Here is a 27,015-nt window from a genome sequence, read left to right as displayed (position 1 = left end):
TCCCCGGTCACCGCCATGGGCCTCTCCTCCCCCGTCTTCCCCCCCGGTCCCCGTGAACAAGGCGAAGAAGCTGAGAAACCCTCGCGGCGGCGGCGGCGGCGGAGGCGATGCCGGCGGAGGGGACCCGGATGGCCGGGCTGTGGGAGCGGGAGGTCGGCCGCCTCCGGCCCAAGCGCTTCGCCGACTCCGTCAGGGCCTCCGAGGTCCGCCCCCCCTCCCCTCCTCTCCCCACTCCTCCACCCTTCTCCTTCCTGCCCCCGCCCCGAAATCGAGCTGGATTAGGCCGACCTAGCGAGATTCACCGCGGTTAACCTAGGATTAGAGCACTCCCGCAGCTCCCCGTTTGCTGACTCCATGGCGGGCCATCGCCTTCTTGTAGTATTTTCTACAGTAATTAAGCTGTTGCTTTCTGTAACAATGGTGCCTGCTTGGCTGGCTGGCCTGGCGATGTGCAGGACTTTGTGAATTCCCTCGGCATACAGAAGCGGCTGCAGGAGCACCGGGGCTGCGTCAACACCATAAGCTTCAACAGCACGGGGAGCCTGCTGCTGTCCGGGTCGGACGACCGCACCGTCGTGCTGTGGGACTGGGAGCGAGCCAAGCCGGCCCTGCAGATCCACACCGGCCACGAGAACAACGTGCTCCACGCGCAGTTCATGCCCCTCTCGGACGACCGGAGCATCGTCACCTGCGGCGCCGACGGGGAGGTGTGTACATACACCCTTAATCGACGCTTCTATCCATCCATGTTCATTTTGTGTAAAGCGTGCGTTTACGTTGCTCACGCTGTCATGGTTTGGGTATTTGCTCTGGCTGCGAAACAGGTGCGGTACGTGCAGATAGAGGAAGGGGGCCGTGCGGTCGTGGATCAGGTCGTCGAGACGGAGTATGCGGTGCACAGGTTGGCCGTCGAGCCAGGGAGCCCCCACACCTTCTATAGCGCCGGGCAAGATGGATCCGTGTGGCGCGTAAGTTGTTGTTAACTTGCTGCTTCCTTCGTTCGGTAATTTTGTTATTTATCATTGTTGGATGGATCCCTTTGTTGTTCACTTCCTTCTCCTTCCAGTTTGACCTAAGGGGGAAACAGTCGAAGGAGCTCTTTAAAGTTGGGGTGATTTACGATGATGGTGTGAATGATGCCCTTGACCTCTACGCCGTGGCTGTAGACCCAAGAAATCCATATCGTGTGGCAGTCTCTGGATCCGATGAGTTTGTGAGGTTATATGACACCCGTAAGTATCTGCACGGGGATTTCGGTTGCCCAATTGAGTACTTCTGCCCTCCGGGTTTGATTACTAAAAACGAAGATGGAATAACCGGTCTGGCATTCTCGCAGACCGGCGAGATATTAGCGTCATATAGTTGTGACAATATCTACCTTTTTGAGAGAGAGCATGGGTTGCACTTCAACGATTTTAAGGTTGGCGTATTGCCCCTGTTTGGTGATGGTGTGGGTGCCGCCTTACCTCTTTATAAAGACAAGCTGCCTGAACCTCAGTCTTTCGTGGGACACCATAACAAGCAAACCGTTAAGGGTGTCAACTTCCTTGGTCCCAATTGTGACTATGTTGCCTCTGGATCAGACTGTGGCCATGTATTTATTTGGAGAAAGAAGGATGGGGAGCTCATGCGAGCGATGAAAGGAGATAAACGGATCGTCAACTGTGTTGAACAGCATCCTTCTGAGATTGTTGTTGCAAGCAGCGGCATTGCTACAGACGTCAAGATTTGGGCACCTGGTGATTGTGACCCCTCCATGATTGACTTTGATGAGGTTCGTTCTCTGTTCTACTCAAAAAACTTGTGTTTCTCACTGATCATTACATTCTTCCATGCATAACTTGTTAGATATATGGCCTAATATGTAGAGTAGGCCTGATTCCGCGTTTATGCATAGCACTTATTGAACGTTTTTTCATTTTTGAGAAATGAAAAGGTTGGCCTTCTCCTCTCACACTTTAATATGTTAGACGCACCTCAAATATGTCCATTGCAATGCGGAACCATATGCTGGCATAATGACATACTCTACATGCTATACTAGGCGGCGTTCCATCTGGCCCAGTGTCTACCGCTTTGTGTTCTGCCTTACTTTTACCAGAGGTTTGTTGTGACAGGGCTGGAAAAACATCCACAAGTCGTATCTTGCATTTTTTTTTGACACCTGAAACACGTATCTTGCGGTGATATCCAGTGATACAAATATATCATCGGTGACAGAATACTGACATGTGGATTTTTTACCTTTTCATTTTGATGAAGGACGACGCAGACACGTTCATGTTCAGCAGCATGAGCGACGATGACTCAGACATCTCGGACTTGATGGACGATTTTATCTTTGCGCCCCCGGGCTCCGGCTCCTCCGATGGGGATGATGATGCTGAGGACACGGACGACGACGATGATGATGAGGGCGATGAAGAGGAGGATGAGGAGGGCGTTACATCAGACGGAGATTCGGGCGACGAAGACGACGAGGGGGGTGGCGGCGCCGAAGACATGAACGACGATGATTGATCGTAGCAGCCTCATAGCACTCTTCACTTGAAACAAGGGCGTCCTTTTGACCCCCGCAACAATAGCTCTCTTGTACATAGGCACTCTCCGGTCCAGGATAGTTGAGTGGTGATAGTGTTGGTGTAAATGTTTGCTGTGGGTAAAATGCACTCATCTGATACTATGGTTTATACATCCCTGTTCTTGGCCAAAGAAAGAAAGAAGACGACGATGAAATCGAGCGGTTTCGCGTGTTTTTGAAACGCGCCCTTGCCCGGTCTCGTTTGATTCGCATGAATTTCGTTTGAATTTCCCACGGTTTGGTGATGACTGGTGACAATTTTGGAGAAAAAAGATCTCCAGGTTCAGACTTCAGAGAGCTCCTGTGACTCGGCTCTGAGGCTGACATCTCACGTGGGGCGGTGGGCCCGGCGCGCGCGCGCTGATCCTCACCCCAAACGCATTGAGACGCATTTGTCTTTCCTTCTCTCTCACCAGTTGCCACCGGGCCGGAGAGGGGGAAAAAAGGGAATCTGCTCGCCGCCGTCGCCGATGGAGTCCGTCGCGATCGCCACCACCTCCCGCGCCCTGCCGCCGCCCTTCCCCTCCGCGGCTCCCCGGCGCCGGCGCCGCGCCGCCTCCTTCGTCCCGGTCGCAGCCGCCTCCAAGCGTGCGTATCCCTATCCCACCGGTCTCATTTCTGCTGCCGCTGCGCCGGTGCTCATGTGTCCCCGTTTGCCTTGCAGGGAGAGACGGCGGCGAGGGGGAGGATGCCGGAGCCCACAAGCCGTCCAGGCGGCCGTCTTCGGGGGCCGAGCCCACAGGCCTCGCGCCGTACGGCCTCTCCTTCTCGCCCTTCTCCAAGGTACGGACGTCGGCGGCGGTGTCCGGCCCCCCACCGATCTCGCCCTCTAGCCACGCGATCCGACGCGCCTTCCTCTGATTTTCCCCGCTTACTCGTTCGATTTAGCCTACATGTCGCTGTTGGATCAAACTCCATGTCTTGTGTCTGATGTGGTGGTCGATTCGCGGCGGATTTGCCCGCGATCCCGACGGTTTTCAGCCTCGATTCGTGTTGCAGCACGCCGATTGATTTGTTCCTTGGATAGCACTCCGAATTATCAGCGTGGGCTGGAATCAGTGCTCTGGTTTTTGCCGGGGGTGCATCAATATGTTCTCCCAAGGCATCAGCTGACAGTTAAGCTGTTGCTAATTGGATCGTTGTGGCATCTGCAGGACGCTGCCATGGGGCTGGTGATGAGCGCCGCGACGGGGAGCGGCTGGACGACAGGGTCGGGGATGGAGGGCCCACCGATGGCCGGCGGCGCCGCGAACCGGCCGGAGGTGTCGACGCTGCCGTGGTCGCTCTTCACAAAGTCCCCGCGGCGGCGGATGCGGGTGGCCTTCACCTGCAACGTCTGCGGGCAGCGCACCACGCGCGCCATCAACCCGCACGCCTACACCGACGGCACCGTGTTCGTTCAGGTATATATTGCCACTGTCAATTGTTGGATGACTAGCAAGATGCCCGTGCTACGCTACGGGATAAGAAATGATCAGGTGGACTTATAGTCAGGAGCTGGTATATGCTACTAATGGTAATAAAAATGTACCAAGCACTAATCAAAGTGACAATATATTATTGATAGGTACACATCAAGCACAGTCAAACATATGGTTTCCAATCGATAAACCTCTTCGTCCAAGCGAAACATTTTCTTCTTCATCTTTGCCTCACGGGAGGATTTGTTCTCCATGCTCATCTCATTGCTCGCTCTATCGTATATCGAGGTGGTGACAGAGATCATGCAACAATAAGAAAATCCGTCCACATACATGTGACAACTGAGACAGACACTAACCATCTTAATTTTCTAGTTTCTCTTCCTATCCTTGTCTGCTTAATTTTCTACTTTCGACAATAGATTGATTATTTGCTCGGACAATAGCCAAGTCATCGAAGTCATGAATAGCAGCTTGCACTGGCGGGCAGTGTTGCAGCAGTTGCCAATGATAGTTATTTCTTGTCTTCAGAGTTTACCAAAGTGGTGTTTGAACATGAGTATCGAGTGGCGGATGCTATTGCCCATGAACTGGTCCGTCTTCCGATGTTTAATGAAGCTACTTGTTGGATTGAAGTACCACCACCATCAATTCTATCTCTTTTAGGAACATTATAATGATGTATACGAATGAATAAAGAGGCATTTTTATTTTAAAAAAACAAGGGACCTAGTAATGTGTCCTTTTGGGGAACAAAAGAAGAAAGGGTAAAAAACCAGGAGGTGAACCTTACCAATCTAATGCACAAAATAGAGTGGTACAAATTAAAATCAGGACTTTATTGTGCACTGCATTACCAATGAAAATATCACATGATTTTGTTTCTTAAAACCAATAGTCTCATGAAACATACATGACTCGACACAAGAAACGCGTCGTCATGAAGTTGCGTCGTGAAAAATTAACAATCTAATCGATTGTTATTAAGCTTAGACACGCAAGAATATGACAGTAGTAACACGACATATATCTCCCCCGCCACAAAGTAGAGTATCAAAGACTATCTCCCATCACTATACAAAATCATAGTATCCAACTTTTCTACAAAGCAGCGCGTCCCCAAGCGTAGGAAATCGGACAAACTTTCAGGCTCTGCTTCACCCTCTCAGTGCACCACATACCTCCACTCCACTCACCACACCCTCTCAGTGTATCAGATAGGTGCCTTGGTATATGTTACATCTTAGAAATAAATGGTCAACGTACATCAAGAAACTGGAGGCAATGGTCCTGGCAGGAAACCTTTGCTGTATATATATCATTGGATTACTACTTAGTTGAACAAACTTTCACCTGCTTCTTACATTAGATAAAGCAGGGATTGACTGTAACACGATGAAAACCAAAGTCACCTACTGCCTGCTACTGCTTGCTACTTGAGCAAAACATAAAAAATAATGTTCTGACTATATTCTTGGGGAACTCTGCACTTAGTAAGATCAGGATCTCCTGACTATATTTTAACATACTTCAGTTTATCTTTAAAAAAATCATGCTGACGCTGATGCTTATTATAATTACCTTCCTTGGTGAAAAATATTTTCTGTAAAAAAATACCAACTGGCTTAAAAGATCAAGCATAATCATTTTAGGCTAGTTCTTATGATACGAGGTGCTGGAATGATTACATGTGGATCTTAATCTGACAAATATGACTACTGATAAATAAAAAATATCATCCTCACCTATGCCATGAATTAGTTATTGTGCAAACAGTTGCCGCCATAGTCATCCTTGCAGCAGTAACTGCGGCACAACACCTTGCACGTTCCTACATTCCCCGTGCTCGCCCATCTTTGTGTCACTATCATGCACCTCGCCCTTGCTGCCACAACCCTGAAATTCAGAAATAGCTGATCCCAACAATGCAAATTTTCTTTCAGAAAATTTAGAAGTACAAAACCCCTACAAAAATCAAAATTGACCTGACACCTATGCAGTAGTTTACAATCACCAAATCAGACATATGAAGAATGCTCAAAGGTTGGCACTAACCCTGACCAAAAGATTAGCTTTGCATAAGTAAACTACCCTGCAAAATTTTGCCACTTGAACCTTCCAGTCATACAAATAATTTCACTACTCTTTAAAAGGTGGCTAACTCCATTCGGTCAGCTTGAAATCCAACAGATAACTAAGTACTTGGTTGGTTTCTCTGTGAGATGAAACATTAATCCTCATGGCCATCACCACATGTGCATAAAGGAAGAAATAATTTGTAGTTTTACCTCATAGCCAGAATGCACAATAGTTATGCACATATAAATGTCTAAAGTATGAAGGAACGATGATATGCATTGACAACCACATTGCAAATATAATACTTTCACACAAATTAAACTATCCTGCAAACCAGCCACCAAATCACTTCAGTATGAACACAAAAATGACCAAACAACACACTAATTAAGTGAAAGCAATGATCTCGCATTCGGTGGCTGTAACATTTTGGCGTAATACCTGCATGCTCCCCCCAAAATGGAGGGTTAGCAAAAAAATAATTAAAACTTTAAAGTGCAAAAAGGATTTCACAAGAGCCTATTACAACAAGCAGAGGCCTAATAATAAGCTTCACAACTTGCAGATGGCAATGGGAAAAGAAAACACACTGATAACATGTTCAAAACCATGAAATATGAAGCATGTTCCACTTCTTATGCAGTAGGTTGGCCGACACCATGGATGAGCAGAGCACAGCCGGCGAGATACCTAAGGAGGTCAGTGTCGGAGGAGACGACGATGAGGAAGTGGAGGTGGTGGGAGTGGGAAGTACGGCTGCTGGATCAATAAAGGGTGGAGGTAGGAGAGGCGTTGTGGCACTGATGGCGCCGGCGGCGTACTTGTGGTGGCTGGGAACAAAGGAGATGGGGAGGAGTGGAGGGGATGACGAGGAGCACGGGGAGGTGGCGGTGATGGGAGTGCTAACTGCGGTGTTAGAGGAGAACGCAGGAGAGGCGTCCGCAGATGGACGACTTCGACGGCGTGCTTGCCGAGGTCGGCGTTGGAGGAGACGGGAAAGGGTAGAGAGGACGTTGAGGTGGAGGTGCGTCATGGTGGTGGGCGGTGGGGCTGAGAAGCATGAGAGGCGCAGGAGGTGGACGGCGCCAGCAGCAGCCGCCTCGCGCCGCTGCCAGATCGATTTAAGTGATGTCCATCGGTGATTCGATTTGTTTCCAGATGGTTCCAGGAGTTGGGAGAGAGAAGCCTGAACAAGAAAGATGTGGTTGAGGGGTTATGTGCAAATGAGCAGCAGACTGATTTGTGTGCGTTAGATACTGATCCGACGATCCTAAATGATGGATGGCAGACACACCATCATCACCAACTCAGAATTTTATAGGAGTAGAGATAAGTATCCAGGTTGAGCTGACACTAACACTGTCTTAAGCAATTGGACTGAGACGAATTTTACAGTAGTTGGCTTTATTTTCATACGATGACAAGAGTTGATGAATATTCAGGCATACTAGTAGTGTAGTTACTGTAGGACATATGCTGTTGCATAGAATTTGCCTTTTCATATATCTGTGGCATTGAACTTGAAGAAGGTTAGTCCATCAACAGTATACTTTTATGCTATCATGAGATGAGCTCCAAAGATCAATATAGCAGTGTGATACATATTCTGGGTATCATTTCAGTGTAGGATTATGTTCTTTCAACCTGTAGACATTTAGATGCATAAAATCAAAAGGCTCAAATAAGCATGCAGTTTGAGTTAGTTAGCCAATAGCCAGTTATCAGCCACAGTGCCACACAAACCTCTAATCCACTATCCGAATGTACTTTCTTGGTAATACCATGGTGGCCTTTTGCCCTACAAAATCAAACTTGCTTATGGAGTGAGCTAGTAATTGTGCATTATTGCGTTATCTTATTATTTATTGTATGTACTATGAACTCCAGCATATGTTTTTTAATGAGAGTTCCTTCATTCTGGGTATATATATGTTTGCCTTGGTATTATTTACCAAAGCACATCATATCCTAACCTATACGCACTTGCTGAATCTTGTGTGCCTCTGTTGATGCGTCAGTGCTGCGGCTGCAACATCTTCCACAAGCTGGTGGACAACCTGAACCTGTTCCACGAGATGAAGTGCTACGTCGGGCCCGACTTCCGCTACGAGGGGGACGCTCCGTTCAACTACCTTGAGGGTGGGGACGACGGCGGCGGCAACATCTTCCCACTTCTCTAGAGGAAGCTACCTACCCCCCCTGCTGTTCCGGGGCATGGTGGCGCTCTGATCCCGTCTAGCTGTATATTAATAAGCAGACTGTATGTTGTCAATGTGGAAGGTCGCCAGTGTATATGTGCATGCAGATGTATGTAAATAGCATAAGCCCAGTGGATAATAATGATGATAATAACAGGATACAAAACATTTTTTCTATGCGTCCGCGCTTCCTTATGCCAAATGGTGCGGTGGTGTCTGGTAAACGAGGTCTCCAGTCGGTCTCTTCTTGTGTGGAATTGGTGTGTGTGTGTGTGTGTGGTCTCTGCCTGTTGTTACATTACCCCTGGGAAAGGGGAAAGCCAGGGCTGCGATTTGAGATGAGAAGAAAACATTACAAATTTACATCAAGGTCTCCGGTTTCAAGGGGACTTTGAACATGCCCGTCTAGAAACCGCGTGTGACCTAGCAGCGGCGCGGCATCTGACCCGTCTTCTGAAGCTGTGTGCTGGATTCAATCTTGCGGTCGCTGTGTGCTGAATTCATCTCATGGTAAAATGTTGCGAAAAAGCGAGCGCCGTGCTGAATCCATCCCTGTAAAATGTTGTGAAAAAGCGAGCACCTGCGGCAGGTTAACACACACACACACACACACACACACACAAAAAAAAAAAACGTAGACACGGTCTCAAAATTGTATACTAGGATCACCCGCAAAAAAATAAAAAATAAAATTCTATACTACAGTAGGTTTTTCTTAATCTGGTGCGGCCTGGAGCACATGAATTTCATCCGAATTTTCCTCTGCTCGGATGCTCTTGAGCGTGTTGTAGTAACTTGTACTCCCTCCGTCCAAATATACTTGTCGAAGAAATGCATAAAAATGAATGTATCTAGAATTAAAATACATCTAGATACATTCATTCCTCCGACGAGTATTTCCGGACGGAGGGAGTAAGTTGTAAGCGAGGGAGGGGAGGAGGAGAAGAGAAGAAAAGCAGCCTCCCTCGCTCACTCCAGTGCCCCTCCCTCCGATCTGGCGCCGCCCAAACCCTAGCCCCCCCGCCCCCGCTGCCACGGGAGGGAAGGAGGAGGAGCAATGGCGAGGCGAGGCAAAGGGGGCGGCGGCGGGGCTGGCGTAGGGGACGCGGCGTGGCGGAGGGGGGCGGCGCGGCCGCGGCTCCTGGCCGTCTCCGCCGTGGCCTGGGCGCTGCTCCTCCTCGCCTTCCACCTCTGGTCCTGCGCCTCCCCCGCCGCCTACTCCCTCTCAGGTCACCCCCTCCTCTCCTCTCCTCTCCTCTCCTGGCCCCCGTGCCCGCCGTGCTTCGTGCTTCCAGTTTGCTGTTACTCGATCGATCGATTGATCGGTCGATCCATGATGCTTGCTACAGCATTGCTATCCGCGTGCATTGGTCTGGGACGAGAGTCCAGTGCGGATTGACTGACGGGGTTGCCCTTTCGATTAATCATACTGCATCGACTTCTGCATCTCCCACCTTGCGTGCCCAAAGCAGGGATGAAATTGTCTTACTGAGTGATCCCGGTGATGAACATGTGCGCCTCATTCGCACGTATGTACATTGATGGCTTTAGCTTAGCATGGGTTCTCTCTCTTCTTATCGATTGCAAGTTGCAGGGGATTCAGTCTCTGACTAGAACTTGCAGCTGATTAACTAACTGATGCATCTCCCTGGCAATTGGCATGCTGCGCATTAGCTTCTTCAATTACGATGCCGTGCTAGTGCTTCTGCTCGAGTTGTTTATTTCGTGCCAAATTCATAAGTTAAATGTACCTGCGTGCGTCTCCATTGGGACTGCTCGTGACTTGACAATTCTGTGTTATCCTGACATGGCTTGCTATGCTTTGCATCCGTGCAGCGTTCTGTAGAAAAGACAGTAGAGTTGTCCACGCGTTGGACCCGATGGGAACCCCGTCCAAACCCCTCCATCGTAAGATTTATTTATACATTTACACTGATGTTTTCTCTTTCATGGCCTAAAATGCTGCTTCTTTCGTTCTACAGGCTGCTCGATACCTGTGGCAGATGATCCAGACGCTGTCGTCATTCCAAAGCGAACTCCCAATGCGATCGTAAAGAAGCTGTCATATTTAACAGTTGACAAACGGGACAAAGATTCTCCGCCGCTGTTCGGAGGACGTCAAACCTGGAAGCAGAGGGAGGAAAGCTTTAAACTGAATGCTACCATGAAGGTAATTGGTGCATTTTGGTTAATTGCCAGAGGGCGATAAAAGTTGGAAAACAACTTCTATGTTTCTGTTTAATTCAGTGTATTTGCGCTTAAACACGCGAGGATATCCTGTCACTTGAACCAGTGGTCTAGTATTAAAGCATGTGCATAACTCTAACTCAGGAATTGCCCCGTTGTACTATTTTTAAAAACTGAAAACTATGTTCTGAATATATTTTGAGCTTCATGTTTGGCCATGCACTTGTTGTTCTCCATCCGTGGCATCTTTGAAGCTTCACAGTTGAGGAGCACATGGTTTTCAAACTGGGTTGGAATTTGGAAGCACCCTTAAGTTCACAATTTACTTGAAACCCTGTTTCAATCTTATGGAGTTTGGTTGCCGCAATTGATAAAATTAATTTTGGGAAATTATGCAGATATTGAGCTTATTTTCAAAAATTAATATTCATTGGCCTACTAAGTTAATTCTTCCAGCAGGTAAATAGTAGAACAAGAGAGTTACTACTCACCAGAATCCACTAAGGTTCGAACACTGGTGGTAGAACTTTGAGTGCCTGCTCACAATATAAAATATCACGTGCCCTCTATTCATTGTGTCTAGAGCAAACTGGCGACATTGGTCTTCCAAGACGAATAGCTTATTACCACCTCTTATCTTCTTCATGTACTGGATCTTCAGTTGTAATTGCATATTTTTTAATTCCCTAAACTTCTTTTTTGGGTGAATGATGTGGCTTCTGGTATATGCTCAGGTGCACTGTGGATTTATGAAAAACAGTGGTGCAGATATGGGTGCTGTTGATTTCGAGTACATACAGAAATGCAAATTCGTGGTTGCCTCGGGTATTTTTGATGGTTATGACGTTCCTCATCAGCCATCAAATATTAGCTTTCGCTCTCAAAAGTTGTTCTGCTTCTTGATGGTGGTCGATGAGGTATCCTTTGACTTCATTGAACAGAATGTCACTGTCAAAGTTGACAGTGCAGGAGGGAAATGGGTTGGTATATGGCGACTTGTAACATTGCACCGCCCTCCATTTGATGAACCTAGAAGGAATGGAAAAGTACCAAAGATATTGACGCATAGACTATTTCCTCAAGCCTGGTATAGCATTTGGATTGATGGGAAAATGGAGCTTATGGTTGATCCGCTGCTTATTCTTGAAAGGTTGGTTGTTTATCTGCAACTTTGTGTAAATTCTTTTTTGTTACGTTGATGCATGAAACAGATTCAACAGGGCAAATTCTTTGCAGATATCTCTGGCGGGGAAAATACACATTTGCAGTAGCTGTCCATAAGCATCATAGAAGCATATATGAAGAGGGTGATGCAATCAAACGGAGGAAGCGATATGCTCGGCCTTTGGTTGATCTTCAGATGAAGATATACTACCACGAGGGGATGGAGCCTTGGGACGAAAAGAAAAGGATGCCTAGTGGTGTGTCCATTTACATTTTCTGCATTAACTTAGACATTTGTTTGAAGCTGTTAAGAAAAGCTTAGGGTACAAAGCTTATTGTACAGCATGAACTAACTGACGAATCATTCCACCTCTTGGGTATTTCTGTTGTGCTACCATAGTTACTCAACTCCCAGTGCTAATCAAACAAGCTGCGACTTGCAGACATACCAGAAGGAGCAGTGCTGATCAGGGAGCACACGACGATAACGGATCTGTTCAGCTGCCTCTGGTTCAACGAAGTCAACCTCTTCACTCCTCGTGACCAGCTCAGCTTCGGCTACGTGGCCCATCGGCTCGGAGACGCTCTCAAGTTCTTCATGTTCCCCAACTGCGAGTACAATTCCCTGTTCATCCTGCACAGACACACGAGGGAGCACTCATCGAAGGTGGAGTGGGCCAAGACGATCGACGAGATTTTGAAGAAGGGACTGAAGGAGAGCAGGGGAGGGTTAGGGCTGTGGACTCCGTACCCCGCAGACCTCAGCTCCGTGGAGCTCCCTGCTGTAAAAAGAACTTCGCAGGCAAGCTAGGCTGGACCGAAATGTTCGATCATGATTCTTTGGTTGTGCAAAGTAGAACACCCCTTTTCTTGGTGTGTTGTAGTCAGGGGAAAATTAATTCTGTAATTTCCAGTAGATTCTGCTGCAGATGACATAGGGATGCACTATAGGCCCAAATTTCTATGGCAAATTTGTAGTAACTACATGTAAAAAGGTTTGAGATGTAATGGATCATGCGTGTTTTTTGCTTTTCCATGTGGCTAACCCATCACCATTTCAGTTTCAGGTTGACTCAAACACAAAAATGGTACACACATCTGTTTCTGAACGTGTATCACAGGGCAGCATAAGAATAATGATAATGAACCACTGCGATAACAAACCCGATCATAGCATTAGACAATGATAATGATAACAAAACCTATCATAGCATCATACAAAATGATAATTACTGTCATTCTTTCAGATTTCACAAATGATTGTTTCTACTTTCTCTGATCTACCACGACTTCTCTACATCCTCAAGAGGGATCACACCAAAATCACTCACAAGAACCAACTTGACCGGAACACGACCGCTGGGGCGCATCGCCTCCCATCCAGGTTGAACATGACACCAGGCTGCAGGGTGGCATTCTGGCCTAGATGTATGTTCAGAAACCCTTCTAGCTGAATCCGCTCTGGCACCCCCTCGGAGCCTCTCCGCAGGCTCACTCCCCAGCCTAGGTCGTTCTCCGGCGTATCCGACAGCGTGACGGCCCATTTCAGCTGCCTCGGGTTCGACCTCTTCACCTCGACCCAGGCCCCGACCCTTGAGTCCTCGTCAAATTTCAGTTCAAGATCGACGCACCCTCCAGCGGTCGGTTTGCTCTTCCGAGGAATCGCAGACGGTCCATGCCAGGCCGCGGACATGGTCAGCTTTATATCGTCACACATCTTGCATGAAATCTGCCCGAATCCTGTGAAGACACTGCTGGCTTCACCATTGCTTTTCGCAGCTGTTGAGATCAACTCCGCGAGAGATGCTGCAAAGTTCTGCGATTTCAGTATCAAGCCAGCAGCGCGCCTGTGACGCTTAAGCAGCAGAGGTGGCCTCAGCGAGGAATGGAAGTTGGGAACCCATTGCCCCTGTCAAAGAAACTATCACCTGATATATCAGCAGGCAAAATGATAGTGTGTAAGCACAGGTGCAAGGATGAAGAAATCAATTACCTCTTGGATGCTTGGATCGGTTGAAAAATCATCACACCTTGCTCCTACCGGCACCGCAGCAACAGAAATGTCGTCGCCGACGATTGCCAGGTACATCACCTTCGACAGCACAAGAGGGCTCCCCATGAGATCATTTTCCTGATAGAAGTATCTGGAATCGGTGGCAAGCTCTGCCAGGAGAGAATCCTTCTTCCGGACACTGGTCCGGAACGCAAACTGTGAACTGATGCCAGAATTTGCTTCTGAGTTGTCTAGTTCCGTGCCTTCTTTGCTGTTTAGTGCTAGGGCTCCGGCGAAATTGACGAGGCCCTTGACCTGGGTGCTCTCTTCCGCAAACGGACCGATTTTGTGAGATTTGAACAGCGTGAGCACCTTCTCGACCTTCTCTTGTCTATCCCTCAGCTGCATTATGTCATAGAACGCTTGTCGCTGCAGACGCTTCAAGATGTCTGTCTGCAGTATACAGCAAAGAGAATAAAAGGCAGAGAGGTCAACACAAGTTGGTTTTCTTGTCGTCTTCCAAATTTACATGAAATCAGAGGATACGAAACATGCGTGTGTTTAAAGGAATGAGAAGAAGAAAAAGCTGTGCTACCAATTGAAAACCAGCTTCGTGCCCCGCCGCCACAATGGTTACAGGTGTATGCTAGAAAAGACAGTGGGTATCTCGAGCCCGGGGGAGAAAAAATTCCCCCCCTCAGCGATGTAATCGAGACACTTTGTTTCCCAGGCTAAGAAACTAGCAGCAAACAACATCTTCTATCCATTCGTTTTTGCAGATCAGCAGATCATCAGACAAGTTTGTGCAGGGAAGAGCTATATATAATCTTCGCAGATATATAATCAGTGCAAGCAAAAGCGCATCCTTTTGCAGGTTATCTACCCTGGTTTGTGGCACCACTATCCACTATGAATAGATTTACATCTGAAGAAGAAGCTACTTCTTCAGTACCACGGCAATTCAGCTCCCTCGGCAGTCGCAAGCAGTAAGCAGCACAGGCCATGGTCATTCCTAACCGAGACGCCGAGCCCGGCCGGCGATGCGCAGAGCGCCCAGACGGGCCGAGCGCATGGCCGGCCGCGGCCGGCATTGTTGTCCTGGCGCCGGGCCACAAACCCTCGGAATTCGTACGGGGCGAGAGGACGGCGAGGGAGGTCGCGCGCTTACCGGGTTGGGGCCGGGCTGCGGAGGGGGAGGGCGGCGGAAGGAGAGGAAGAAGCGCCTGGTGGAGTCGGCCACGCCGGCGGCACGGTCCACCGCGCACGCCCACGCCGCGTCCATCCCTTCCCCTGCCCTCCGCACGGACGGCTGCCCTGGCCCCGCGGCCTGCGTTCCGCCTTCTGTCCCGCACTTGCCTCCCTGGCGGCGCTCGCCGGCGGCCGTCGAGCGGGAGCCGCCGGGGCTGGGGGAGACAGGACAGGACCGGGGGGAGGAGTCTCGAGGCTTCCCTGCTTTTCCTTTCTCCGCTGCTTTCGCCTCGTCGCTTTTGGGTCACGCGAACGGGGTGGGCCGGGCCGCCGGGCCGAGATACGAGTGGACCCGTCTGGGCTTCAGCATTAACACATATTTTTGAATTCTCTGAAAAAACAGATTTAGGAAGTTTTACAGCTATTTCAGTGAAAGTTTAACAAATCACATAACCAAATACTTCTTTGTGTTTGTTTGCAAGTCGATGATTTCTGAAAAATCGTCGCAAATAAAATTTATATCTAGGTAGCATCTTGATTAGAAATGTGTGAAGACTAGTCTAAAAACTGCCTTGAAAGGCCGCCGAGATACGAGCGGGCCGGTCTGGGCTTCAACATCAAGAAGACTTTTATATCCCTGGGCTAGGACATATTTTGGATTTGCTGAAAAGAAAAACATATTCTGAATTCACTTGAAAAACAGATTCACATTTTTTCTATATGAGACAGCTATTTCAGTGAAAGCTTAACAAATCACCTAACCAAATAGTACTTGTTTTTATCTGTTTAAAAGTCAATGATTTCTGAAACATCCTCGCAAATAAAACGATATGTTTATCTATAGCGCCTTGCTTAGAAGGAGAAGTGGTAAACAAAATGAGGACTAGTTTGGGAACTGCCTTAAAACACCACCGGGAAAACGAAAGGGAAGAGACCGACTGCGAGAAATCAAACCGCAACGCGTTACATTACATCACATCACATGTCGTGAAACTTGAAGCTACATATATATATATATATATATATATATATATATATATATATATATATATATATATATATATTTGATAGTAACAAAAGGTAAAAAGAAGACGACGAAAATAGCAGGTGAAAGTTACTGGGCAAACAACATCTCTTATTCATCTCTTTCATCCTTGCTTCTCAACACAACTGTACTAAATTAGCTCGTATACAGACACGGACTAAAGGTCGCCATGCAGATGATGACTGGCTGGAGCAGCGGCCCCGATGAGTGCCATGATCTCGAGGGGGATCAAAGTGGAAGAGCTCTGAGCGACGGTCGGTGTTCAACGAGAGCTGACGAGGAAAGGGTGCTGGCACACACCGCATTCTATCGTCTCAGAGCCAGATGCTGGGACTTGTACCTATAGGAAAGGGTTGATCAAGTTGGGTCAGATGCCGTGTTTCGATGTCGACGCCGAGCAAATGGAAGTCATCCATTATGAAAAGGGATGTGACAGTGATGAACCTGGAGGTGCACTGTGCAGATGGGGCATGCGACCTCTCGCATTCGCTTGCCAGAAGATCCCTCTGAAGATCTTGAGCCTGACAAGGGAGAAACCAACACATTTATTTATAAACACAATAGTGAACACAGAAGAGCGCCGTCTGCAATGGAATAACCATATAAAGACACAAACCTGAAGATGATTTCTTATTTATATCCATTGCTTCCTGTATCAGATCACAGGTTGTGTTACGTCAGCATTTTATTTCAAATCCAGTCAGATACAGTGTGTTGTAGAAATATTGTAAGCTACAGAAATGAAATAAGAAGCCAAAAGGCACACCTGAAGTTTTTTGGCAAGATCCTCATGGCTGTGAACAACAGGTCGATTTGCCGCTTCCTTTGCACTGCTCAGTCTTCGAGAAACTTCAGCCTACAACGGAATAGAAAAAAACATGACATTTGATATCATTCATAAAGAACTCAGAGATGATATAACCTCCCACCAGTAGCAATGCAATAAAGGATGTAAGAAAGAAGACTGCAACAGAGGCTACTTCACAAAAGGAGGGGGATGAACACTGAACATCAGTGCTCACGTTAAACATTGGTAGCTGCTTTTGTCCTTAAACATGACACTTTGAAAAAATTGTGGACGGTATCGGCTAAGAATATAGCCGCTACCTTCAGAGACAAGAAAAGGCACACCATCATTCCCCACAACATGCAGTAACAAGGAATCATAACTAAGATACAATTCCAATTTATATAAGCTTGATATTGTCCAGGTCTCTTGTGCTTTCAATGAGAAATGAAGCTCCAAGTCAAACAGCTAATAGCTATTTAATACTCCATTTCTCCGACTAGTATTTCCGGATGGAGGGAGTATTCAATATCTTAGCCTCAAAACTTACAAAGTTTAAGAACAGACTATTCCAAGTTATTTTATTGTCCATGCTCACTAAACACCACAGAACAACAAAAGGTGTACATAACACAAATCACAACTACGACTGCAATATAAGAGGATGAAACAAGAGAACATTACCATGCATCTGTCGCAAACTCGGACTGGTTGAGAATCAGCATCCGAAGTTAGAGGAGTCCTTCCTTGGGTGCACTTATCACAGAAAATATCACCACAGTTCCGGCAGTGATGCTGAATATACAGGTTAGCAACATTAAAAAATGGATGTCAAGTATACATCATCAACATCTCAATAGCAAAATGTTCTTACCCTGCGGTTGAAGGCACTGAAATCTCCCGCACAGGCTGTGCATTTATTGACCGCTTCATCTGGGACCTGACATTAAAATGCAGAAAACAAGATGATGCCATTAGAAAAAAAAATGAACGAATAAGAACAGGGAAAGAAGGGAAGCACACCCCAAAACACAACCATATACTGAGAGAGTAGCTAAGGATTTCATTTTCATCAGTGGGGCACAAGAGACAAAAATATAGGCAGACAGCAAGCCAGACAACAGTGCAGAGAACAAGCCAGAAAGCAACTGAACAACAACAGAAGCCTTACTGTGCGATACACAAGTGGAAAATACGGGCAGCCATGAACTATAGAACACAACTGGGAAGCCATAAATCAGTCAGCAAACAGGATATTGTTAAGACATACTCCCTCCGTCCAAAAATACTTGTCATCAAAATGGACAAAAAGGCATGTATCTAGAACTAAAATACATCTAGATACATCTCCTTTTATTCATTTTGATGACAAGTATTTCCGGACGGAGGGAGTACAATATTGGGTATGCAGAGTAAATATAAATTAAACATTAACTCTCAACCTTCTCCTAAATATCTTCCATGCATGTCTGATCATACTGCACTCTTTTTATCTGCTAAATTAGTTTCTGCCATAATAAGATGCTTAAAAATGGAGCAGAGTAAATGTTCAAACAGTTCATCAAGAGTTACTAACAGAAACTACACAATCTAGAGAAAAAACACTGCATGAGTCTGCCTAAGCAACTAATATCCAGACAAATAGCCAATGATTAAGTTAGATACCGATATAGTTGTTGGCTCTATAAAATTTCAAATTGGAAATAAGAAGGCACACTTGCAAGCGGGCCTTCATTTCAAACGGAGACAGAGAAAGAAATTACCCAGTGGTCTTTCTCCTCAGTCACAGGCTTCACCAAGTTCCTCCAATCAAGGAAATTCCTCCTCTTCTCATTTTGCTGTTCAGAAGGGCTCGCAGGATCAACAGCTGCTTTACTTCTCGAAACGCTGCTTGCCATCTCCTTGAACTGTGGTTAAAAAAAATCTAACTGTCAACATTTCTCCATAAACAATGGATGCTAACAGCTCAAAATTACAACAAACTGAAGGGTGAAATAAAAAGTATCATTAATTCAGATGCAAACCTGAACAGAGGCAGCTGTCACAGTGTCCAGAATGGTGTTGGTTGTATAGCTGCTTGACTTCAGCCGTATTCTTCTTGCTTCAAGATCAACCGAACTCTTGGACCAAAAGGCAAATACAGAAGAATCCAATACCTAGATACAGATGCTATAATATTTCGTAAAATAACTCACAAAGGAACAGAAGAAATAAAAGCTTTGCGACAAGAACTTGTGACTTACATCCCATCTCGTAACAGTTTCAAGGGGATATATCCTCAGTGTCCTACTAGTGTTGGGATCAAGCATCCGAATCCCATCCAAACCAACCTGCATGAGGTACAAAAAGATAAGCAGTGATTCTCGGTTGATTACTCTAGGCAATGGTGCAACCAAGTACAACAGCATAACAACCCTACTCTACTCCAGGGTGCAATGAAGTCAGATTTTTCAAGAAACTAAATGAAGCCTGATTACTAATCAACAAAATACCCATCCCATGGTTCCTTGTATTTCCTTGCAGTTGATTAGCCAAGAATTAACAGCTCCACTTGGCCTTTGTTCTGACCTAGACTTACATGCCAGATTGTTCATTTTTTTTCCATTCAAAAACTACCTAACAAATCACACGATCGCTTCAGTCTATGCAGATATTTCTCCAAAAAAACAGGTCCAAACAAAGCTCCTTGCATCAATTTGGTAAAATTAAATCATTCCAACCTTTTTCATCAAAGCATAAGTTTTGTTAGTTAGCAAGTTTATCTACTGCTCGTTATTTACCCATGCTGCAAATTTTCAGCTATGTCCTATACAAGCTTTAAGCAAACGATGCTACGCAAAAGAGCATTCCTAGCAAAAGCATATAAACTCCATGGACCTTGGTCCAAACTTCGCACTATAGGATCATTTTCTGTCGAAACTAGCCACTGAGAAGTGAGAAGAGCTCTGCCTTGGCTACAACCATTTGTTCATCATGCCAATGCAGAGCAAACTACTTACCTGGCACAGCACATCCATGGGGCTACCGGCGCCCTCGGGCAGCAGCTTGACCCGGAACTTCTGCACCCCGCCCCTCACGTCCTCCGACGTCTCCGCCTTCGGCACGGCCCTCACCACCTTGGCGCTCGCCGCGCCGCCCCCACCCCCACCACCCCTGTCCTTCCCGGGACCAATCGACCTCCCGTAATCGTCGAACAGCGCCGCGTTCCCGGAGCCCTGCCTCGGCGCGGTGCCCCTGGCGCCGTAGGGCTCCGGCGCATCGCCGCCGCGGTACGCGTACGCGCCGTCGTCGGACCACCCGCCCGCCGCCGCGGCCGAGGGGTAGAGCTGGTCCTGCTGCCCGTACGAGCCGGATCCGTACCCGCCGTAGCTCCCCGCCCGATCCAGCGAGGGGTAGGCCGAGGGGGCGTGGTGCTGCGGGGGGGAAGGCGGCGGAGGGGGCTCGTAGGGGTAGTAAGGCTGCGGCGGCGAGGGCGCCGCGGCGGAGGGGGGCGCGAGCGGGTAGTGGTGTGGGGTGTGGTGGTCGGCGGGCGGCGGGGGGTAGGCGGGGTACGACGAGGCGGGCGCGAAGTCCTGGGCGGCCGGGTAGGGGGAGTACGGCGGCGCCGACGCGGAGTCGTAGGGGTGGTAGGCGGGCGCCGGCGCCGGCGCGGAGGCCGGGGCGGGGTATGGGGGGTAGTACGAGGGGGCGGAGTAGTCCCCGGCGCCGGCGGGATGCATCTCCGGCGGGCGGGCGGGCGGCGGATCGGGGAGGGGGTGGGTGAGGTCGCCGGTGGGTGGGGGAGGGGGGGACGGACAGAGGAAGGAGACGACTGGTGAGAGCGTGGGCGCGTTTGCGATAAGGACCCTGGTGCGTGTGTGTGTGCTGTAAGAAAACTTGACTGCATTTGGGAAACTGCTCATGTTTGGCCTGGAGCGAATATCGGTGTATACTAAGGTGCAAAATGGAAAAGTGCTCTTGTGTGATGAGATGGGCATGGAACTAGATTCCATCAAAGGATTTTTCTGACCAAATGTCATCAAGGGTTCTCTCGGCGGAAGCTTTTTCTCTGCGCTACAATAACAGGCGGGCACATTTTTCGCTTTAGGTTTTTTCTCTTTTTTCTTCGGGCTTTCTTGGGATTTTTCTTTGCTACACATTAATTTTCTTTGTTTTTTCATCGGGTTTTTCTATGGTATTGAGAATCAAAAAGAGAGAAGAAGGCATCTAGCTACTAGCTATGGACCCGTAGGTCTAAGTTAAACTACTCATGCTTCATCGGAAGGGCAATAGGGTTGATGTAGATGCCCTCCGTGATCGAATCCCCCTCCGGCAGGATGCCGGAAAAGGCCCCAAGATGGAATCTCACGGGAACAGAAGGTTGCGGCGGCGGAAAAGTATTTTCGTGGACTCCTCTGAGGGTTTTGGAATATATGTGAATATATAGGACGAAGAGCTAGGCCAGGGAGTCACCGAGGGGCCCACAAGGTAGCCCCCCCTAGGACGCGCCCTCCACCCTTGTCGCCGCCTCGTGGCTCTTCTGGCTTGGACTCCAAGTCCCCTTGGTGTCTTCTGGTCCAAGAAAAATCATCGTGAAGTTTCATTCCGTTTGGTATTCTTTTTCTACGAAACTCAAAAATAAGGAAAAACAAAAACTGGCACTGGGCTCTAGGTGAATAAGTTAGTCCCAAAAATAATATAAAATAGCATATTAATGCATATAAAACATCCAAAACAGACAATATAATAACATGGAACAATAAAAAATTATAGATACATTGGAGACGTATCATTGGGAGGCAACCCAATAGTTATTTTAAGTTTTTTTGCTTTTTATTTCTGTTTTGGTGTGATGACATGATTATTGCTACTGTAATGATTGCGTTTTTATCTTTTAATTAGTGTTCGTGCCAAATAAAGCCTTTGAGATGATTTGGATAATAGTTGACTTGATTCTGTGAAAAACAGAAACTTTTGCGTCCAGTCCAGGAATTTCTATAATTTACTTGAACGTGCTTTCGATCTATTTTTTACACATAATTGATATACAGATTGCCCAAGTTGTCCTAATTTTTAGAATTTTTAGAGTTACAAAAGTATGGTCTTTGTTCAGATCATTACATACTGTTCTGTTTTAGATAGATTCTCTTTTTATTGCATAGTGTGCTTATTTTAATGATGCTATTGTGACGTGATACGTCTCCAACGTATCTATAATTTTTGATTGCTCCATGCTATATTATCTACTGTTTTGGACATTATTGGCCTTTATTATCCACTTTTATATTATTTTTGGGACTAACCTATTAACCGGAGGCCCAGCCCAGAATTGCTGTTTTTTTGCCTATTTTAGGGTTTCGAAGAAAAGGAATATCGAACGGAGTCCAAATGGAATGAAACCTTCGGGAACGTGATTTTCTCGCCGAACAAGATCCAGGAGAGACTTGGACCCTACGTCAAGCAACCAACAGGGAGGCCAAGAGGTAGGGGCGCGCCTACCCCCCCCCCCCAGGCGCGCCCTCCACCGACGTACTTCTTCCTCCTATATATACCTACTTACCCCCAAACGATCAGATACGGAGCCAAAAACCTAATTCCACCGCCGTAACTTCCTGTATCCACGAGATCCCATCTTGGGGCCTGTTCCCGAGCTCCGCCGGAGGGGGCATCGATCACGGAGGGCTTCTACGTCAACACCATAGCCTCTCCGATGAAGTGTGAGTAGTTTACCTCAGACCTTCGGGTCCATAGTTATTAGCTAGATGGCTTCTTCTCTCTTTTTGGATCTCAATACAAAGTTCTCCCCCTCTCTTGTGGAGATCTATTCGATGTAATCTTCTTTTGCGGTGTGTTTGTTGAGACCGATGAATTGTGGGTTTATGATCAAGTTTATCTATGAACAATATTTGAATCTTCTCTGAATTCTTTTATGTATGATTGGTTATCTTTGCAAGTCTCTTCGAATTATCAGTTTGGTTTGGCCTACTAGATTGATCTTTCTTGCAATGGGAGAAGTGCTTAGCTTTGGGTTCAATCTTGCGGTGTCCTTTCCCAGTGACAGTAGGGGCAGCAAGGCACGCATTGTATTGTTGCCATCGAGGATAACAAGATGTTTTTTTATCATATTGCATGAATTTATCCCTCTACATCATGTCATCTTGCTTAAGGCGTTACTCTGTTCTTATGAACTTAATACTCTAGATGCATGCTGGATAGCGGTCGATGTGTGGAGTAATAGTAGTAGATGCAGGCAGGAGTCGGTCTACTTGTCTTGGACGTGATGCCTATATACATGATCATACCTAGATATTCTCATAACTATGCTCAATTCTGTCAATTGCTCAACAGTAATTCGTTCACCCACCATAAAATATCTATGCTCTTGAGAGAAGCCACTAGTGAAACCTATGGCCCCAGGGTCTATCTTCATCATATTAATCTTCCAATACTTAGTTATTTTCATTGCCTTTTATTTTACTTTGCATCTTTATCATAAAAATACCAAAAATATTATCTTATCATATCTATCAGATCTCACTCTCGTAAGTGACCGTCTAGGGATTGACAACCCCTTATCGCGTTGGTTGCGAGGGTTTATTTGTTTTGTGTAGGTGCGAGGGACTAGCGCGTAGCCTCCTACTAGATTGATACCTTGGTTCTCAAAAATTGAGGGAAATACTTACGCTACTTTGCTGCACTACCCTTTCCTCTTCAAGGGAAAACCAACGCAAGTGCTCAAGAGGTAGCAAGAAGGATTTCTGGCACCGTTGCCGGGAAGGTCTACGCAAAAGTCAACATACCAAGTACCCATCACAAACCCTTATCTCCCGCATTACATTATTTGTCATTTGCCTCTCGTTTTCCTCTCCCCCACTTCACCCTTACCGTTTTATTTGCCCTCTCTCTCTATCCTCCCTCTCTTTCTCTATTTGCCTTTTTTGTCTGTTTCTTGTTTGCTTGTGTGTTGGATTGCTTGCTTGTCACGATGGCTCAAGATAATACTAAATTGTGTGACTTTACCAATACCAACAACAATGATTTTATTAGCGCTCCGATTGCTCCTCTTACCGATGTTGAATCTTGTGAAATTAATGCTGCTTTGCTGAATCTTGTCATGAAAGATCCGTTCTCCGGCCTTCCTAGTGAAGATGTCGCTACCCATCTAAATAGCTTCGTTGATTTGTGTGATATGCAAAAGAAGAAAGATATGGATAATGATATTGTTAACTTGAAGCTATTTCCTTTTTCGCTTAGAGATCATGCTAAAGCTTGGTTTTCGTCTTTGCCTAAAAATAGTATTGATTCATGGAATAAGTGCAAAGATGCTTTTATCTCTAAGTATTTTCCTCCCGCTAAGATCATCTCTCTTAGAAACGATATTATGAATTTTAAGCAACTTGATCATGAACATGTTGCACAAGCTTGGGAGAGGATGAAATTAATGACACGTAATTGCCCAACACATGGTTTAAATTTGTGGATGATTATACAAAAATTTTATGCCGGATTGAATTTTGCTTCTAGAAATCTTTTAGATTCGGCAGCGGGAGGCACTTTTATGGAAATCACTTTAGGATAAGCTACTAAACTCCTAGATAATATTATGGTTAATTATTCTCAATGGCACACTAAAAGATATACTAATAAAAAAGTGCATGCAATTGAAGAAATTAATGTTTTGAGTGGAAAGATGGATGAACTTATGAAATTATTTGCTACTAAAAGTGTTTCTTCTGATCCTAATGATATGCCTTTGTCTACTTTGATGTTAAAGAATTTATTACTTCGCAAAAGAATTTCAATGCCTTGATTGAACAAAAATTGCTTAAGATTGATGATTTGGCTAGGAACGTTGATAGGATTTCTCTTGATGTTGATTCTTTAAAACTTAGATCTATTCCACCTAAGCATGATATCAATGAGTCTCTCAAAGCCATGAGAATTTCCATTGATGAATGCAAAGAAAGAACCGCTAGGATGCGTGCTAAGAAAGATTACTTTATAAGAGCGTGTTCTTCTAGTTTCCATGATAATAATGATGAAGATCTAAAAGTTATTTATGTGTCCCCTATTAAATCTTTGTTTTGCAATATGAATCTTGATAATGATGGGACTGAATATGATCCACCTTTACCTAGACGGCGTTCCAAGAATTCGGAGTCTTTAGATCTTGATGCTAAAATTGTTAAAAGTGGGATTGAAGAAGTCAAAACTTTAAATATTGATGAACCCACTATTTTGGATTTCAAGGAATTTAATTATGATAATTGCTCTTTGATAGATTGTATTTCCTTGTTGCAATCCGTGCTAAATTCTCCTCATGCTTATATCCAAAATAAAGCTTTTACTAAACATATTGTTGATGCTTTGATGCAATCTTATGAAAAAAAAAACTTGACTTGGAAGTTTCTATCCCTAGAAAACTTTATGATGAGTGGGAACCAACTATTAAAATTAAAATTAAAGATCATGAATGCTATGCTTTGTTTGATTTGGGTGCTAGTGTTTCCACGATTCCAAAGACTTTGAGTGATTTGTTAGGTTTCCGTGATTTTGATGATTGCTCTCTAAACGTGCACCTTGCGGGTTCCACTATTAAGAAACCTATGGGAAGAATTAATGATGTTCTTATTGTTGCAAATATGAATTATGTGCATGTATATTTTATCGTTCTTGACATAGATTGCAATCCTTCATGTCCTATTATTCTTGGTAGACCTTTCCTTAGAACGATTGGTGCAATTATTGATATGAAGGAAGGAAATATTAGATTCCAATTTCCGTTAAGGAAAGGCATGGAACACTTTCCTAGAAATAAAATTAAATTACCTTATGAATCTATTATGAGAGCCACTTATGGATTGCCTACCAAAGATGGCAATACCTAGATCTATCCTTGCTTTTATGCCTAGCTAGGGGCGTTAAACGATATCGCTTGTTGGGAGGCAACCCAATTTTATTTTTATTCCTTGATTTTTGCTCCTGTTTAGTAATAAATAATTTATCTAGCCTCTGTTTTGGTTGTGTTTTTTGTGCTTAATTAGTGTTTGTGCCAAGTAGAACCGTTGGGAAGACTTGGGGAAAGTCTTGTTAATCTTGCTGTAAAAAACAGAAACTTTAGCGCTCACGAGAACCGCTGCAATTTTTATTTGGAAAGTGCTATTTAGTTAATTATTTTTGCAGATGATTAATAAATAAATTCCTCACGTCCAGAAATTTATTTTATAATTTTTGGGGTTCCAGATCTTGCGCTAGCTACAGATTACTACAGACTGTTCTGTTTTTGACAGATTCTGTTTTTCGTGTGTTGTTTGCTTATTTTGATGAATCTATGGCTAGTAAAATAGTTTATAAACCATAGAGAAGTTGGAATAAAATAGTTTTAACACCAATATAAATAAATAATGAGTTCATTACAGTACCTTGAAGTGGTCTTTTGTTTTCTTTCGCTAACGGAGCTCACGAAATTTTCTACTTTAAGTTTTGTGTTGTGAAGTTTTCAAGTTTTGGGTAAAGATTTGATGGATTATGGAACAAGGAGTGGCAAGAGCCTAAGCTTGGGGATTCCCATGGCACCCCCAAGATAATATAAGGACACCTAAAAGACAAAGCTTGGGGATGCCCCGGAAGGCATCCCCTCTTTCGTCTACTTCTATCGGTAACTTTACTTGGAGCTATATTTTTATTCCCCACATGATATGTGTTTTGCTTGGAGCGTCTTGTATTATTTTAGTCTTTGCTTTTTAGTTTACCACAATCATCTTTGTTGTACACACCTTTTGATAGAGACACGCATGATTCAAAAATTATTAGAATACTCTATGTGCTTCACTTATATCTTTTGAGTTATATAGTTTTGCTCTAGTACTTCACCTATATCTTTTAGAGCACAGTGGTGGATTTGTTTTATAGAAACTATTGATCTCTCATGCTTCACTTAGATTATTTTGAGAGTCTTAAATAGCATGGTAATTTGCTTAAATAATCCTAATATGCTAGGTATTCAAGATTAATAAAATTTTCTTATGAGTGTGTTGAATACTATGAGAAGTTTGAAACTTGATAATTGTTTTGAGATATGGAGATGGTGATATTAGAGTCATGCTAGTTGAGTAGTTGTGAATTTGAGAAATGCTTGTGTTGAAGTTTGTGATTCCCGTAGCATGCACGTATGGTGAACCGTTATGTTAAGAAGTCGGAGCATGATGTATTTATTGATTGTCCTCCTTATGAGTGACGGTCGGGGACGAGCGATGATCTTTTCCTACCAATCTATCCCCCTATGAGCATGCGCGTAATACTTTGCTTTGATAACTTGTAGATTTTTGCAATAAGTATGTGAGTTCTTTATGACTAATGTTGAGTCCATGGATTATACGCACTCTCACCCTTC

General features: G+C 45.4%; 5 protein-coding genes across 6 annotated transcripts; 3 read left to right on the top strand and 2 right to left on the bottom strand.

Annotated features, from left to right (window-relative positions):
• The first annotated feature begins 4 nt into the window (after positions 1 to 4).
• LOC123149728 (DDB1- and CUL4-associated factor 8) lies at positions 5 to 2,720 on the top strand. 2 transcript variants are annotated; one of them, XM_044569436.1, is made up of 5 exons: positions 5 to 203; positions 456 to 707; positions 825 to 968; positions 1,067 to 1,774; positions 2,263 to 2,720. In XM_044569436.1, exons 1-5 carry the CDS (start codon positions 108 to 110, stop codon positions 2,518 to 2,520), a joined length of 1,458 nt encoding a protein of 485 aa, XP_044425371.1. In that variant the 5' UTR covers positions 5 to 107; the 3' UTR covers positions 2,521 to 2,720. The 2 variants fall into 2 exon arrangements, with proteins under 2 accessions (XP_044425371.1, XP_044425372.1); XM_044569437.1 differs by lacking the exon at positions 2,263 to 2,720 and adding an exon at positions 2,045 to 2,213.
• LOC123153889 (uncharacterized) lies at positions 2,647 to 8,456 on the top strand. Its single transcript, XM_044572788.1, has 5 exons — positions 2,647 to 2,659; positions 2,855 to 3,169; positions 3,246 to 3,364; positions 3,736 to 3,984; positions 8,100 to 8,456. Exons 1-5 carry the CDS (start codon positions 2,647 to 2,649, stop codon positions 8,259 to 8,261), a joined length of 858 nt encoding a protein of 285 aa, XP_044428723.1. The 3' UTR covers positions 8,262 to 8,456.
• Positions 8,457 to 9,201: 745 nt separating this feature from the next.
• On the top strand, positions 9,202 to 12,664 carry LOC123149729 (probable hexosyltransferase MUCI70). The gene is made up of 6 exons (XM_044569439.1): positions 9,202 to 9,508; positions 10,116 to 10,187; positions 10,262 to 10,449; positions 11,201 to 11,616; positions 11,703 to 11,887; positions 12,074 to 12,664. The coding sequence occupies exons 1-6, from the start codon at positions 9,337 to 9,339 to the stop codon at positions 12,439 to 12,441; spliced, it is 1,401 nt and encodes a 466-aa protein (XP_044425374.1). The 5' UTR covers positions 9,202 to 9,336; the 3' UTR covers positions 12,442 to 12,664.
• A 153-nt stretch (positions 12,665 to 12,817) lies between these two features.
• On the bottom strand, positions 12,818 to 15,070 carry LOC123149731 (uncharacterized). The gene is made up of 3 exons (XM_044569441.1): positions 14,792 to 15,070; positions 13,624 to 14,076; positions 12,818 to 13,539 (listed from the first exon to the last, which is right to left on the bottom strand). The coding sequence occupies exons 1-3, from the start codon at positions 14,903 to 14,905 to the stop codon at positions 12,958 to 12,960; spliced, it is 1,149 nt and encodes a 382-aa protein (XP_044425376.1). The 5' UTR covers positions 14,906 to 15,070; the 3' UTR covers positions 12,818 to 12,957.
• Positions 15,071 to 15,925: 855 nt separating this feature from the next.
• LOC123149727 (protein FREE1) lies at positions 15,926 to 20,560 on the bottom strand. The gene is made up of 10 exons (XM_044569435.1): positions 19,643 to 20,560; positions 18,887 to 18,973; positions 18,668 to 18,799; positions 18,407 to 18,550; positions 17,518 to 17,583; positions 17,328 to 17,438; positions 16,623 to 16,712; positions 16,473 to 16,506; positions 16,301 to 16,377; positions 15,926 to 16,196 (listed from the first exon to the last, which is right to left on the bottom strand). The coding sequence occupies exons 1-10, from the start codon at positions 20,543 to 20,545 to the stop codon at positions 16,119 to 16,121; spliced, it is 1,722 nt and encodes a 573-aa protein (XP_044425370.1). The 5' UTR covers positions 20,546 to 20,560; the 3' UTR covers positions 15,926 to 16,118.
• Positions 20,561 to 27,015: the final 6,455 nt, after the last annotated feature.

Source organism: Triticum aestivum, chromosome 7A (assembly GCF_018294505.1).
Source record: "Triticum aestivum cultivar Chinese Spring chromosome 7A, IWGSC CS RefSeq v2.1, whole genome shotgun sequence".
In the NCBI taxonomy this organism is placed as follows: domain Eukaryota; kingdom Viridiplantae; phylum Streptophyta; class Magnoliopsida; order Poales; family Poaceae; genus Triticum; species Triticum aestivum.
This window is presented reverse-complemented; position numbering and strand designations above follow the sequence as displayed.